The following is a 16,483-nucleotide window of genomic DNA, read 5'->3' on the forward strand; positions in this document are numbered from 1 at the left end:
ACCAATACAAACTCTTACACTGTGTCATAAGCAAGCAAGACTGCTACCTGCCAACTTGTTCTCTAACTTTTGGTTTTGTTTTTCAAGCCGAGCTATGCCATCACGATGTTAAGATACACTATCTCATCTAAAAATAGCCTACTTGATAGAGCCGACACCTCTATGTCTGTTGTTGTTTTTATTCCTAACATTTTCTCGTTTCTTAATGCTCACTCGTAATTATAAATCTTACATAGATTACATAAAAGTACAAGACAGAAACTAATTTAAATACTCGATGTTGTTGTTTTAAAGGAACAGGGAAATTTTAAATTACAATTTCAAACCTAAATGCTGGCATTGTATGTGATTTTGATATTAGATAATTAGTTCAAGCACTAAGCAGGAGCGAATTGCTACACCAATTGTGTATCAGTTTATCAAGAAGATCTAGAGAATTCAAATACTTTTAAGTTTGGATTTGGTGCGCGGCAAAATCGTGTAGATGTAATTCTGATAGCCTATCAAACTAAATCTAGACTATGTGCAGGCTCATTTAAAACACGTGAATGTTTGCTAATTAGTTAACATGTGACCACCAACAGAACATGTAGGGCCTATATATATTGAATTAATATAGATCTAAGTTGAGCTATTTAAAAAAAATGAAAAAAAAAGGGAAATAAAATGAACCAAATTTAGTCATGGTTTAATTATATATGCAAATAGATTGGCACTTCAACACTCTGATGCTCGTGAATTTCCAAATTTTTTTGCATTTTCTAGTTCTTGGTAAATGTTTGCTGCTTCAATGAATGTCAATCTGGGCATGAAAGCGTTTTACAAATAAATGTAATTATTAAATTATGTTGTGTTTTTTTCTCGGTTAACTATAGCAGAGACAGTTTCCGGGCAACTGGCTTTTGATGTTATGCATTATTTATTTTAATTTTTGATTTGCAAGTACAACTGTGTAATGTTTTCATAAACTAATAACACACATTGTCTGGTACGAAAGCTGTATGAGGCTTGTGTATTTCATGCTTCATTATGGGTTGAAATTGTGGTGTTACTGCTAATGAATGATCAGATAATCATCTACTAGGTTTTCACAAAGATGCCACTGTGCTATTATTATTTGTAGGTCTGTTTCATGCCTTGAAACCTGCTTACAAACATTATTTGACCACTGTAGTTCTAAAACCATGTTCATTGTATTCACAGTAAACGATTTTTCCCCTTCTGTTAAACTTTCACTTCTGCCACTGTGCAATAACTGTGAACGTTGGACGCAAACTATTTTTTTTTTTGCTGACACCTTCTGAGTTGTGGCCATGTTGTCTACGTCACTGCTTGTGTGTTCATTGTTGGATTTTATTTACAATTGTGCTTTCAACTTGACAATAAACTTGTTTTATTATTCACTACTCTGTGAGTATACTTTATTTTACTCTTGTGTAGCCTGTCAAATTTCAACGTACTGTATGTGTAGACCAACAGAATTAAAAATGTGATGGATAAATTAGTCAAACATGACAGATTGTATGACTTAAATGTTTTGCTTTGTTTTCAAGTACGCAGAGGAGACACACAGGATGTCACAAGTTGAAAATATTAATGTTTGATTTTTTTGTTCCAACATTCAAACTATTCTGTTAGATACTGCCATCATTATCAAACAAATGAACCAAACTTTTCTCCCTTAATGTTATCATTATACTAACAAATAACTCAATTTCAAGGGTTAGTGGTCATTTATTCTGTCAGAACCAAACATTCAAGTCATACAGTCAGACAAGGCTCAAGGTTGTATACACAGAGTTATACACCAGACAAAAGTTTCATGACATAATATCCATAGAACAGACAAAAAAAAGATACATAAGAATGAAGATATAAAATCATTTAGTCTATATTAGTTAAGCATTAATGTACATTACATTCTCTAGAAATGTGTAATATCATGACATTTTCAGACAAGTTGTGAACCATACATACACCTGCCCCCAATGATTCAACAAATTAAAATATACTTGGACAACTTAATCAAATGCACATGAGATATCTAGCACTATGACTCTTGTCAGGGCTACAACTTATGGACTAGAAACTTTAAAATGCCTACACCTAACACAAACTGACCTATAGATTTTTTTTTACAACATACTTAATTAATTCCTTTACAAAGCTTGCAGCTATAAATGGAAAATTTTTTTTGCCTTTATTATAAGTACAGTACAAAGTTTTTTTTCAAAAATCAAAATGAAAAGAAAAAAACTAGTTCCTAAACATCAACTTTAGATACAGACAAATCTGGTTTAACAGACTACCAGTTATTTGGACCAGAATTTTATTCAGACCAAATCCTAAAATACCAAAACAAACCTAGTATACAGTTGAATCCTGTTAATCTAATCAAAACAATCGCATTTGGATGTAGTCTGATTAACTGGATTCAACTGTATAGGCACTTGAATTGTCCAAACAGAGCAAAACAATGGTTGCTGTATATGTAGCCAACATTATTTGTCAACAACTTTTTTGTTCAGTTGAAACAGCCTGCCGCTAAATGGTTTACTACTTTCTTGTAGCAGACTTTCTTCAGCCAGCACCCAAATCATTTTTTATTGGTAGAAATAATGTTCACTAAACATTTGTTATTGAGTTCTCATTGCAGGCGGTGAAACAACAGAACATTCATACCAAAAATAGAACCCTAATTTCTACATATTTATATCTAATTACTTGTGCAGTGCAAGGTCACCATGAAAACTATTTTGTCTTTTTAAACACATTCAAAAATTAAAAAACAAAGGATAAGCATATAATTGGAAAATTCTTGAAGAGTTCTGTGACTCCATTAATACTATCATTGATTGTAGAATTAAACCTATTACATGTCTAGGGTAGCCTGAGCTGTATGGTAAATTTACTACTAGATTTGAATTCAAAACCCTCTAATTTCAATATTAAAAAACTATCAGATGACAAAACTAATTTAAACAAGATAGAAATAGCCACAGCATTGTAGTTTGATAAACAACTCTATTCTTATTCATATATTTTCATATATTTATATTACATAGATCTGGTTAATAGTAAATAAGTCCCCCTCATGATGAATGTAACATCAAAGGTGAGCTAAAAAGAACAAACATTTTGTCTGATAGGTTGAAATACTTTCTATCAAGCACCAACAAGCAATAACAACTACCCTGTCACAAGAATACCTTTGTTTAGGACATCTACATATGAATGACAAGTATATATTAACATTCATGTTTCACATTCAGTACAGACACACTCTCTGACCCAGCCTTTGTACATGTGAATAGTCAACTATTCAAAATGACTCAAATGACAATTCACTGAAGCAATAGTTTATGTACAAACATGTTCAATAAATAAATCATATCTTTGTCTGGGAGAGAAAATAAATACACCGTTGTTTGATCAATAAAACAACAACAAGAAAGAAAGAAAGGACCAATGCCAATAAGGACAATTTTTTTTAAAAGACCAAGTTAGAGAATAGTCTTATAAATAGCTAATTATCCTAAAACTGAACTTGAAACATCTGCTTTGACAAATTATTTTTTTTTTTATATATATTCATAAAGAAAATTCTAGATAAGCTTAACAAGGACTGGTGACACTGAAAGGCCATATGATATGCACTTCACACTTGCATCTCAAACACAATGTGAAGTTATGTCTTAAAGGATGACAAAATTTTCATTTCTAACTCAAAGTCAGAAACCTACCCAAAAAAATATCATTTCAATGAAATGGTCAAATAGATTTAAGCTCAATATTTTGAGGTTTAACTGCAGTTTAGTCAAAATTTATCGATATCTTAATGTACATCAATCATTATCTGAGTCTTCAGCTTGATCCTCATCTTCATCCTCATCTGGCATGGGAAACCTGAGAATAGCAGCCACGCCAGTCAGCTGACCCAGCTCTGTTAGAAGAGAAAGTAAATGAATCTGTTAGATGAGGTCCAAATGGAAGTCAATGTGAAAAGTTCTGAAGATTGTAAATCAAAAAAAAAATTGTCAGTTCTCATTCAAACTGTTATTACATAATGTCATAAGTGGAAAACTTACTTTAAAAATTGAATTAATTTTAAGTGGGAATCTAAGTTGGTCACTTCATTGGGTTCTAAGAAATTTGTTTTACTCAGTGCAATGTTAACATAGACAGCTACAAAGCCAAATTGATAAGACTTGATTGCATTGAAGAGCAATCTTGATGAGTACCACATTTTTAAGAATGTAATTAGTAATTAGTGTAATTTGGTGTATACTCCTTTGTTTAAATAAATTACACTTATTTTGTTAAAAGATGTACACCGACATATATATATCCTCCTTCATAGTCGAAAACGAGCACATTTCTCATTTCCTATGGACTCGAAGATGACTGTTAAATCCAATCCTCACTTTAAAAAGTCAGCCGCATACGTGGTATCGGTGGGCTAGGTTAGTTGCAGATAAACCTGCTTCTTCTATCAGCTTTTTGATGGTTCAGCGCTATTTCGCCCTGGCCACTCTCTCTATATATATATATATACTGATATATAATTTTAAATATAATGGATGAAAAATGAAAAGTAAGGGCAACCTTCATACCTATATGTAATCATTAAAAACAAAAATGCATGTTTTCCGAAACCATAACAAGCAAATGAAATGTTATATGTATTTGAATGAAATATGATTACTAAATCTTAGGAACACATGAAAATGCTTTTGGAGGATAGCAAAAAGCCTTTGCACCTATTTGTTACATGAAGATGATGGTGAAATTGTATTTGTAAACATGAATATTCCACTGTCTATTTACTTACGTTCACCAGACACGTGGAGGCTGGAAAAAATTTTCACTTCAGCGCCATTTTCTTTTACAGAATCAACAAGGGACACATATCTCTTTCTCTGAGCAACATTTTGAGCTCTACAAGAATATTTTGTAAAATTTATAACCCATTGCCAAAATTAAGTTAACTTACATAAAACATATTCTAAAACTGTTAGCATTACTAAAGGAAAACTTTAAGGCATAAACTTGAAAAGAACAAATACATATCACCTAGCAGCTGACATTTTTATTGTTAAGATTTTAAACTTAAAGTGTGTGTTTAAATTTTGTGTAGTGAAAAATAAATATAACAGTTCTAGATCTAAGCTCTGACCTCACATGCTACTTTTGATCTATCCCAAAACTAATTATTTACAAAATAATTTCTTGTTTAATTAATTAAAGGAGTGGCAGTGGCTGACAGGAAAAGTGCTTGGCTTTCCAAACCGGGAATCCCGGGTTCAAATCCTCATGAAGACTGGGATTTTTACTTTTGGGGTCTTCAGGGCGCCTCTGAGTCCACCCAGCTCTAATGGGTACCTGACATTAATTGGGGAATAAGTAAAGGTGGTAGGTCATTGTGCTGGCGACATGACATCCATTGTTAACTGGGGGTTACAGAAACAGATGACCTTTACATCATCTGCCCCTGGGAATTTTACTTCTCTTTACTATTAACTGAAACAGATTCCAAAATATATATACAATATCGCAACAAAAATGGAATGCAGCATTAAATTTATTAAATTAAATAAAGGTCAGTTTTATTTTCAGCTCCTTAAAGCTACTTAATAGACAAAGAATTATTAATGCCAACTGAAGGAGCCAAATTGTCAACTTCTGATTTTTAAAAAAAAGTATTTGATCAATTGCAAGCCTGTCAGCACCTCAGAAATAAACTTACATGTTTTATAGACCAAGTTCAATTATCAATCTTCTTTCAAGTTACTGAAAATAATTATTTGATAGTACATCCACATTTAACATTATCTAGCTACATGGAAATATTGAAATTTGTATCTAAAAGGCAGAAACAAGTATGGTAGTTCATTGAATTAAACCTTCTTAGGTTTTTTTTTGGTCTGAAACAAATGGATAGAATGAAACTTATTCTTGAAACTTTTTTATTTTTGCATCTATATATACCTTTGCAGGGTCATGAAATAAGTTTCTAAAAGCTTAAATTCTCAAAGAAATAACAGATCATTAACCATGATTTTAATACAATGGAACCAATCTATCATATTTATTTCGTGTTAGACAATGAACTTGTCAAAGTATGTTGCCCTATTATTGAAATAGCTATTCCATGATTCAATTGATTGGTTAAACAAATTCTTACCTAAAGAGTTCATCTGATACCATCAACACCTCAATAGCTTGTTGCTCTGCTGCTCTCTCACAATGTTTGATTCTGTGAAGTCAGAGAGTACCAGAATTAAGAAACACATTTTCTAACTTTGATATTCAGAAGAAAAAAAATGTTTCTGTGATAAAAAAAAATTAATAGTCCTTTAAAAGAAAATGAATTCAACCTAATGGTTAAACATTATGCAATGATTTCAATATTCTAGTTAATTTTAAAGTATGATTAAATCAGGTAAAAAACAAAATAATTTCCACACAATAAGCATATTTAATCACAAGTGTATTATTGTAATATTTATACAACTAAAATTGTTAAGAAATGGAAAAAACAATATTTACCTATGTTATCATTAACAAAAATATCATTTAGATATATTGGTTTTACTTTATGTATATCATATGTGGTTGAGAAAAAAGATTGCAGTATGAAAGTAAACTGTTCTAAAAGTGCCCTTTTTTTAAAACATGTGTAGAAATTAATGAAAGTAAGTAAATATAGTAAATCATAATGATAATCATGTCTAATCATAAGACTGCAAAGATATTGTGTACCCATAATAGGCTCGGTTAGGGTCAGTCTGGAGCATGGTATAGAAGTCATCCAATGCTTTCACCTCTCCGGCTGCTTTAGTGTCAGCAAGCTTGACAGATATAGCTGGGTCAGCAAGGACTTCTGGGAAGTAAATTAAACTTAGTATTCAATCAAATAAAAGGGGTTAGTAACAGGTTATAGTTGACTCTGCAAAGTTGTCAGGTAAGGAAATTTTTGAAGATTTCTTAAACTATATAAAAGAGGTACATTAGAAGATATCTATACAATGGCTTAGAGAAAACAACCAAGATACAATTAATAATTTGCTCCAGAATGGTTCTTACTAAATCAAATATGACCACATTCACACACAAGTATGGAACTTTATAATATAACTATATAACATTTAGTCCTTTTAAAGTAATCATCAACACAAAAATCTGCCCTGTATTGAATGAGACCAACATCATTTATTATATATTTCACATACCTCCAATCAATCACTTAGCACTGATTTCATTCGAAGAAGCGTACATAAAATAGTGCAAGTTAGGTGCTAAACTAAACAGTTAGGTGCTAAACTAAACAGTCACACTATAAGAAAATCATATCATTAGATAAAAAAAACATTAAGTTCACATTCAAAACACAAGTATTTCAGTCACATAAACAGACTTCACGTTCAGGAAAGTACATCTACTATTTAAGAATGAAATTGTGCAATTTAAAAAATTTTTTTATTGCTTTTATTTAACACATCTTTCATGCTTATAGCATTGCTCAGTGTACTATGGTCAAAACTCTTTTTGTGGCTCATTGGGAGGGGGGACAAGGTATTTGGGAGAAGGTTTTAGTGCTATCTTGAGGCGCTCAGCAAACACAACTCTGCTCGAGATGGGATTCTAACACGAGCTCACTTATTAGGTGGTCAAGCCATAGAAGTTTTGTCCACTCAGCCACACATCTCACTTAAAAATTTATTACAAAAAGAAAACTGTCAATCTAATTATTTTCCTAGGGGTGTTAGTCAATCCTAATTTATGTGCAGGGATGCCAAATCAAATTTAAAATATACAAATTATATGTTCAGGAATGAGTTATGAAAAGATGTATTGATCCAGCTCATTTGTGTCTTTCTAAATGCAAATAATGATTGGCTATGTGTTTTACAAGGCAAAAAAAAAAGTCCATTACCTTTCAAAGAATGCTTGAACCCTGAAGAGGAGTGCACCAAAATAAACTTGGATTTGTTCTCTAGGATAGTTTTATCATCTGACTTCACAGCTTGAGCAAACAAGTAGTCAGCAAACTGATCCTAAAGACAACAAAGTACAAGCAAAGACAGTGAAAAACTAAGATCATTCCATGTACAGCCTATTGAACAAATCTATGGGTAAATATGATCAAAGAATACCTTGACAAATCCAGGACTTGCTATCAAAACACATTTCACAACTAATGAAAGAGGAGAAAACAGTGTGATAGAAACTGAAGCAAAAACTGATAAAAAAAGCAATAGTTGCATTTTAATTAATAACACCTGATTTTCAGGTGGAAATTATTTTTTTATTACATCTGTCCAAAGTGTAAGATGGATGAAAAGTCAAAGCTGGTCCAAGGTGTATGACTACGCATAATCAGATGACCAGTGAAAAGTTAACTGAACTCAATATTAGGTGGGAAAAAAATGACATAGAATCTTCTAAAAAAAAAAAAAAAAGTTCCCCTTTCAGACCTTGCGATCTATAGGGCATGGTTGAGGTCATCTGTTTCTTTGGCAAACAGTTAACAAGCAAGGTGTCATGTGGCCAGCACAATGACCAACTGCCTTTACTTTCCCCAATTAAAGTCAGGTACCCATTAGAGTTGGGTGGACTCAGGAACACCCTAAAATCTTGAAATTCAAAATCCCTATCTTCACCAAGATTCGGCACCTCCAAATCTGCGTATGTTAGATGATTGTGGAGAAAATACAACACAGCTTTCTCTCAAAAAAAAATCATGACATATCACTTCTTTGTCTGTGTGTGTGTTTATATGTTTGCAAATTTTTAAAGAGTTATTACTTTTACTTTGGACAAAATACAACATTATAATTATTTAAAAATCACATTTTGGTAAAATAATTTTTAAAACATAGCATTAGAAATGATTTGGAATATTTCAACCCACAAAAACTAAAAATGAAGAATAGCTAAGATGAATTTGATTGATACCATCATGAAATTTTAATTAAACATTTTTAGATTTTTTAAATGTTAAAACTAAATTTGAATAAGAATTTTAATTTTGATCTAAGATGAGCAAAGTACTACTTGATAGGATATTAATTATTTTTATTAAATAAGAGCATTTGAAAAAAAAAAAAACTATATGAATAATAATTTAATATCACTAGTCAAATGTACTTTTTTTTTAAAATGCTAAAATGTCTATCAGTTTTACTGAATAAAATGGTACATTGCTATATAACATAACTTATTACACAAATACACTATTTGATTCCTTATGAAATATACAAGTTAATTGCAATCACTCCATGAAAACTTGACTGAATATGTTTCATTTATAGGCTTTCAAATCAATGTATGATCTATCATAGGAGTGTTTTAGATACAATCAACTTCATTATACAGAAAATAAAGGTTTCTTTAGCGAGGTAGCAAACATGAGAGGAAGTAACACAGTTGTATAAGCAAATGTTTTTATCTCAATCTTTTGATTAAGATTTAAAGAATGTAATTCATAGAGAGAAAAAAATTTTCTAAGACAATCATTTAACCAAACTATTTTTAAATCCAAAAAATTTCTCTTACTGTCAAAGTTCACATGACGTTGAAAAGCTTGAATGATCTGATCATAAAATCTATACAGACCCTAGAAACAAAGAATGGTCAAAGGTAACGCATTAAACATAAAGAACATATTTTATAAACACAAAAAGAACATAATTTTAGAACAATGCATGACTAATTTTTCATGAAAATAAATGTTTTAACTATTTTTTGTATTAACTTAAAATTCAAAATGCCTTTTGATAAATACATATGACAAAGATACCTGAATAATAGAATTAATTATACATTTTACTTTGTCTAATTGTGCCTGATTTTGTACCATTACTTCCAATACATGACTGTAATGGTTCTTTTGTTTACTGGTGAGCACAAAATTGAAACAGTTGCTTACCTTTGTATGCTGATCACACATGCCTTTTCTTTTCCTGGGGATGTTGGTCTCTATTTTAGCCCTAACCAAGGTCATGCTAGGGGTGACCAGACAAACATGAGCTATACCCTCCTGCATGATGATGGCCATAAGATCGGCATGCTGGGCTGGATCACAGGCTGTGTCTGCAAACATGAGGGATTCATTGAATTTATTTTATTTTAGAGTATTAGTTTACTAATCTAATCCATCTTAATCTGAAAGCTAGGCACAGAAATATAACCCATAATTTTTTAACAAGGATAAATGTGTAAATTTGTTAAATGTCATATAAATTTGTAATGCTTCTTTATATTATAAAAATAATATTAATAATTTAAAATATAAAAAAAACTACAACAAACAAAATTAATATTAATTAGACAGTTGTTCATTATCAAATTATATAAATCTCTATTAAAATTAATGCTATTGAAGCCCCTTTTGTTACTGTTATAAATTTTGTTAAGGAAAATAGCTTACATTAGAATACACTTAGAGGAATAAAATTGATTTTTTTAAGCTACTTCAAAACTAAAAGACTTTTATTACCTATTCTGTCCAAGGCAACACTATCCCATTCCTGTTTGGTTAATGTGAACTGACGGTTCATCTCAAGTAGTAAAGTGTGGTAAGCTCCCATCTAAAATGAAACAATCATTATGTAATGCATAGAGATATCTTCTGAAATAAAATTAACTTAAAATGCTAGAGTCAATTCACACTACAAGAAATCAGTCTTACAGCAATGATGCTACAATTCAGAAAGTCATATATATTAGCCTTTACTGTTTAAAAGCAAAAAACAAAGAACTTTAAGAATTAAGCAAATATATTTGAAATAAAAACAAAAAAAAAAAGATTTATCATGTTACCTTCACATATTGGTTCTCCTGAACATTTCTACCACTGACTCTGAGAACACATGCTTGAGTATCAAAGTCGATGCTCTCCACTTGAATGGTAAGAGTTGTACGCACTTTGTTGACATTTACACTTCCTGTCGCTGATTCAGTCTGAACTTTTCTGGCAGTATTGAAGTGGAAATTTAATAACAAAAAGCTAAAATATTGTTGACATTAGTTCAAAGAAAATCATGTCTACCTTAAAAAACTGAATGACATGTTTCTGAAACCATTATTGCACACTATAAAGTATTGGAAAGTAAAGTGTGGAACCCACAGCCCTGTTTGTGTACAGAGCAAAATGATGGTTTTTGTTTTAAATTGAAGCTATAACAACACAAGAACCACTATTTTGTTTAAATGCTTAAATTAAAGAAGTTAAGGTCAACATCCCCATGGAGGACTTATCATAATACTCTTAGTCCCACTGAATAAGATCACAGCCACTCATCAAGGTGTAAAAACCATAAGATTAACTATGCAGAAAAAAAATGCTCCCCTATTATTGCCAGCTACTTATTATACCAAAGTAATCATAAGATGAACTACACAGAAAAATGGTCAGTGAAGATGTGCTTTGAGCATTGAAAATATTGATTAAATTTCTCATCCAGGAGAAAGTTTTATTTCAAATCTGCACATTTTTTAAAAATGTTATTAATGAACTTAAAACACTATGCAATAACTTGATATCTATATTGCTATTACGGATGATGTTTTTGAATATATATTATATGTAAACTTAAAAATAAATTAAATGAACCGAATGGTTGTTGATCTGATTGTATCTCCAACTGAAACAAGATTGTAAGTGTGCCACATGTCTTCAGGCTCTTCTGGCACTAATGTCACTGACCTGGAAAGGAAAAAATTAACATTAATGAGATTGAATTATTTTACTACTGAGTTGAATGTAATGTTTCATTCAATGAATAACCTATAAAGATCTAATACATAGTCTACATTACTACATGATATTATGACTAAAATATACCCATATATATAGGCTTACAAAAAGGAAAGTTGCCTAGCCTAAAGTTTTAAAAAGTAATTTATTAAATCTTCTATGTATGCTGAGCACAACCAAACAACTAGGTTAAAAAAAAACAAAAAACATAACTTACAATTAATGTATTTATATCACACATGCACTTTCAGAAGCAAAATTACTTGTGAAAAGTTTTGATTAATACTTTTTAAAAATTCCTCTCAACAGGTTTAAATCCAAAATGGCATTAATATTTAAATTTTAAAAAAAGAAGGATCAAGATTAAACAGAAAACTGAGAAGCCCTTTAAAAGATTTAGAATAAATATACAAAGAAAAAAAAAAAATATATATATATATAATATACATAAACTAGCTGGCAATATAGCTTCACTGCACCCGCGCAACAGTGCTCACCCACATATATTTTTAATCATGAATTCTAGTATCCCATACCCCATTAAAAAAATAGTCCTACATAGATTCTCAGACTGTTTTTGGCACCTCAGCTTTATATCTATTTGTAAATAAAGCCCTTATAACATTTCTTTTCACATTTTAATAAATAACCTTTTTACGTGCATTCATGTGGCTAATTCAATGTTTTTAGTTTCTACAATCACAAGTCATACAATTTAGTAATTTTTTTAAAAAATGTACTCTCATTCTAATGACTTGACATGGGAAAAGCTTCTAAGGAAGTCAAGTCTGAGGAAAACATCAAGAGCCAGTAAACCTTAGTAGGCAGTTTGTAGCACACATCCTGGCAGAATCTGTGACGATGCTGATCCCAAACTGTATGAATCGGATCCCTCCACTATCTTTTGACACACCAACTGGCTGCCTGGTCGTGCGGTTTACGCACTGGACTGTCATTTGGATTTATCAATGGTCCCGGGTTCAAACCCTGCCCGATCCCTCATCATCCTGCGGGAGGTTTGGACTAGAAGTAAACTATCTTCAACTCTGAAGAACATCCGAAACATGGTAAAACATTTTACAAACATTTTATAACTGAATGGAGGAGGAGGAAACTGCTGTGTGGGCAACATCGTTGTGACCATAGCTAATTGAGTGGTCTACCTTGAACTGAAGGCTTTCTAAATTTAGGAATTTAGTGATTTTACTTAAGACTAAAAGGTGTTAGACTCTACTACTCATTTATATATATATATATATATAGATCGTGGTTCGATGATGACCACTTTGTCATCCAGGGGGCTGAGGGCTTTGCATTGGGGTTTTATGCCTCCTCATGTGGCTGGTGAGACCTAAGTGAGCCCGGAATGTTTGGCCGCACACTGGGCAGGTTATTCCAGCTGGAGCTAGTGTCATTTGATTGCTTTTCTTTTCTGGCGTTTTTCTTCTGCCAGCGTTGTTCTTTTTTCCTCAGTAACCTGTGCGCCAGTTTTCACAGCGCGACCCCATGATGCTCTGTCATGTGCCTCTGTCTCAGAGGTGCCTGGGTCTATGCTGAACGCCTTCAGAGAAGCTTTGAGGGTGTCCCTGAAACGCTTTCTTTGACCACCTTGCGAGCACTTTCCTTCGCTTAGTTGGCCATACAAGAGTCGTTTAGGGATGCGGTGGTCTTCCATTCTGTAGACGTGAACTGCCCATCGCAGCTGGGACTGCATCAGGTTTGTGTGGATGCTTTGATTTACTGTTACTCTAGACACTCTAGTGAACTCTAGTGACTCTACAAGTCTAGTCAAATGTGAATATTTCGTTTGTTATAAATCTCACTATACTGTCTATAGACTATAGTAGATATAGTCTAGATCTAGATTATATCTAAAATTCTAAATGTTGATGGATACCCGCATGATTTGATTTGTAAAATTTGTATTTTGATGGATGGTCACTCACCCGCAGTTGTTCTTATCAATACTTCGATTTGTTAGTTTCATTATTATTAGATTTTTGTCTTCGCTAGACCTAAAACAATGGATACAAAATTAAAGATCTATATAACAGTTTGGCTATAAAAATGTTGATCTAGATCTAAGTGTTATAACAGAAATATTTAAGCTTCTGTTAATGCGTTGAAGAAAATGTTGACAGTTGTATTTCGACATGGTGATGTAAATGTAAGGGAAACAACTACCACATACGCCACGAACGTAAGAAAGTGAGTTCCCCTTTGAATTTTTTAAATATTTTATTACTAAATTTAGATCTAGCTCTAAATCTATACTTACGGAACAAAAAAAATTAATTTAAAATTCCTATATTAATAGATGTAGATCTAGAACTTCAAGCAAAATCTTTACCAAAATCGTTGATATGACCTATAATTGACATTAATTCAATAAATATTTTAATGGCACAAATGTGTAGGACCTTATTAGAAGTAATGTCTGCATTTTATAAGATACTAGAGTCTAGACTCGTTTTTTAGCTGGCTTCAGTTACTCACTGGATCATCGTCCTGTGGCTTTCGAAGATCAGCCTCGAGTATTACTCTGAACTGACTGAAGCGCTCTCGTACGTCAGCCAGCCTATAGCTTCTTTGCCCTAGGCAAGCCACATGATGGGGATGTTCAGCTTCGTCCGGACAAGACGATGATTCGTGTAACAGTCGGCGCTCGGCGTTACTCTAGTGTGCACCACATCCCTGGCATCACAATGTCTCACTATCATGTAATCCAACAGGTGCAGATGCTTTGAGCGTGGATGCATCCATGTGGTCTTGAAACGGCTTTTTGTTGAAAAATTGTGTTGGTTATCGCAATCTTTGCTTCAGAGCAGAGTTCCAACAGGAGCCTGCCGTTAGCGTTGCAGTTGTCAATCCAATGTCTACCTAGTAGGCCCTACACCTAGCCAAGCGCTGTAGTCGTTCCCCACTCGAGCGTTGAAGTCGCCCATGATAATAAGTTTGTCAGTAGTGTCCACCTTTCACGGGACTCTCCTCAGGTCATCGTATATACTTTCCTTGGTTTCAGGCTCTGCCGCAGCGTGGGAGCGTAAGCACTGATAATAGTGACGTATCTACAGCTATCTAATGGTAGTCTGAGCGACATCAGTCAGGACGTGACAGCCAAAGTCGTGGGATACTGTAGTAAACCCAACAGAGACTGGTTTGATGAGAACAATACCGCAATTTAAGAACTGTTAAAGAATAAGCAAAAATAATATCGCTCTGCGAACCCTAATGACAACGCAGCCAGAACTCTCTATAAAGCTTCTTGTCAGACTCTGCAGTCAAAGATCAGGGAACGAAAAAAATAATTAGTGGCTTGAGTTGTCCGTAAACATGCAGAGGCATGGTGACACTGCTGACACACGCTCTTTCTATGAGTCGCTTCGATGTGCCTATGGCCCAACTTACCAGACTACAGCACCTCTAAGATCATCCGATGGTTCTACCCTATTAATTAGCAAGGTGGACATACTAAATCGCTGGACAAAACACTACAGTATGCTATTTGGTGATAAAAGGCACGTATCGGAGGAATCGCTGGCAAATGTCCCTCAGAAAACTATAAGAGAGGAGCTCGACGACCCACCGACATTTGAGGAAATTGAGACAGCAATATCTAAACTCAAAAAACACAAGGCACCTGGCTCTTATGGACGTCCGGCTGAAATATTCAAAATGTGTGGTGTCGCCCTAACCAAGACGCTAAAGACTTGTTCGCTCTATGCATGGTCCCACTGGAACTTCGAGATTCCGTAATCATATCCTTATACAAAAATGGTGACAAGTCTAACTGCTCCAACTATCGAGACATTACACTTCTGTCAGTAGCAGGAAAGATCTTTGCTCGAGTGTTGCTCGACCGACTAACCCACCCTTTAGTGGACGTGGTCTTATCTGAAAGCCAATGTGATTTCAGAGCTGGTAGAGGTACATCTGACATGACATATGTTCAGCGACAATTAAAAAGAAAAATGCCAAGAGTAGAACTTAAACCTATACGCTGCCTTTGTGGACCTCACCAAGGCTTTCGACACGGTCAGTCGCGATGGTTTGTGGAGGATTTTGGCTATATTCTCAAGCAGTTTCACGTGAAACAAAAGGCCAGATCAGACACAGTGGTGACCTGTCTGATCACTCCCCAATAGAAAATGGCGTGAAGCAGGGCTGTGTACTTGCTCCTACTCTATCTTCTTTGGCATAATGCTGGGTCGAATGAGGAGGCGATTGCACAAAGGCATCTACATCCGGTTTCATTCAAACGGCAATGTGTTCAATCTTCGACGTCTACTATCACATACAAAAACAAAGGAGATGGTCATAACGGAGCTTCTCTATGCCGATGATTGCGCCCTGCTAGCTCACAATGAACATGATCTCCAGAACGCGGTAAACGAATTTGCATACGCTGCCGCCTCTTTCGGTTTATCTATAAACCTCGGTAAAACAGAAGTCATGTTCCAGAAGTCACCCAATAAAACCTACTCAGCCCCAAGGATCACCGTAAACGGACAGCCCCTTAACTTGGTAGACCACTTCACATATCTGGGTAGTATAGTGTCAAATGACGCCTCACTTTCAAGGGAAGTTGATAACCGTCTGGCCAGGGCCAGTAGCGCTTTTGGACGCCTTCAGGCGAGAGTTTGGTGGAACAAATCGCTCCGCCTGTCTACAAAAATCAATGTCTACCAGGCGGTGGTTCTCTCAACCCTTCTATATAGCTCT

General features: G+C 33.8%; 2 protein-coding genes across 2 annotated transcripts in view; one reads left to right on the forward strand and one right to left on the reverse strand.

The window, feature by feature from the left end:
- Nucleotides 1-2,570, forward strand: part of LOC106053852 (carboxylic ester hydrolase LipN-like) — a 16,043-nt gene extending 13,473 nt beyond the window's left edge. Inside the window, exon 4 of the mRNA XM_056006785.1 lies at nucleotides 2,529-2,570. Within this exon, the coding sequence (XP_055862760.1) occupies nucleotides 2,529-2,570 (42 nt within the window). The remainder of the gene's footprint in view (nucleotides 1-2,528) is intronic.
- On the reverse strand, nucleotides 1,715-13,949 carry LOC106053851 (protein pelota homolog). The gene is made up of 12 exons (XM_013209490.2): nucleotides 13,708-13,949; nucleotides 11,618-11,710; nucleotides 10,825-10,975; nucleotides 10,502-10,592; nucleotides 9,932-10,095; nucleotides 9,559-9,619; nucleotides 8,157-8,197; nucleotides 7,937-8,057; nucleotides 6,763-6,883; nucleotides 6,185-6,256; nucleotides 4,832-4,938; nucleotides 1,715-3,943 (listed from the first exon to the last, which is right to left on the reverse strand). The coding sequence occupies exons 1-12, from the start codon at nucleotides 13,746-13,748 to the stop codon at nucleotides 3,846-3,848; spliced, it is 1,161 nt and encodes a 386-aa protein (XP_013064944.2). The 5' UTR covers nucleotides 13,749-13,949; the 3' UTR covers nucleotides 1,715-3,845.
- Nucleotides 13,950-16,483: the final 2,534 nt, after the last annotated feature.

Source organism: Biomphalaria glabrata, chromosome 12 (genome assembly GCF_947242115.1).
Source record: "Biomphalaria glabrata chromosome 12, xgBioGlab47.1, whole genome shotgun sequence".
Taxonomy (NCBI): Eukaryota; Metazoa; Mollusca; class Gastropoda; family Planorbidae; genus Biomphalaria; species Biomphalaria glabrata.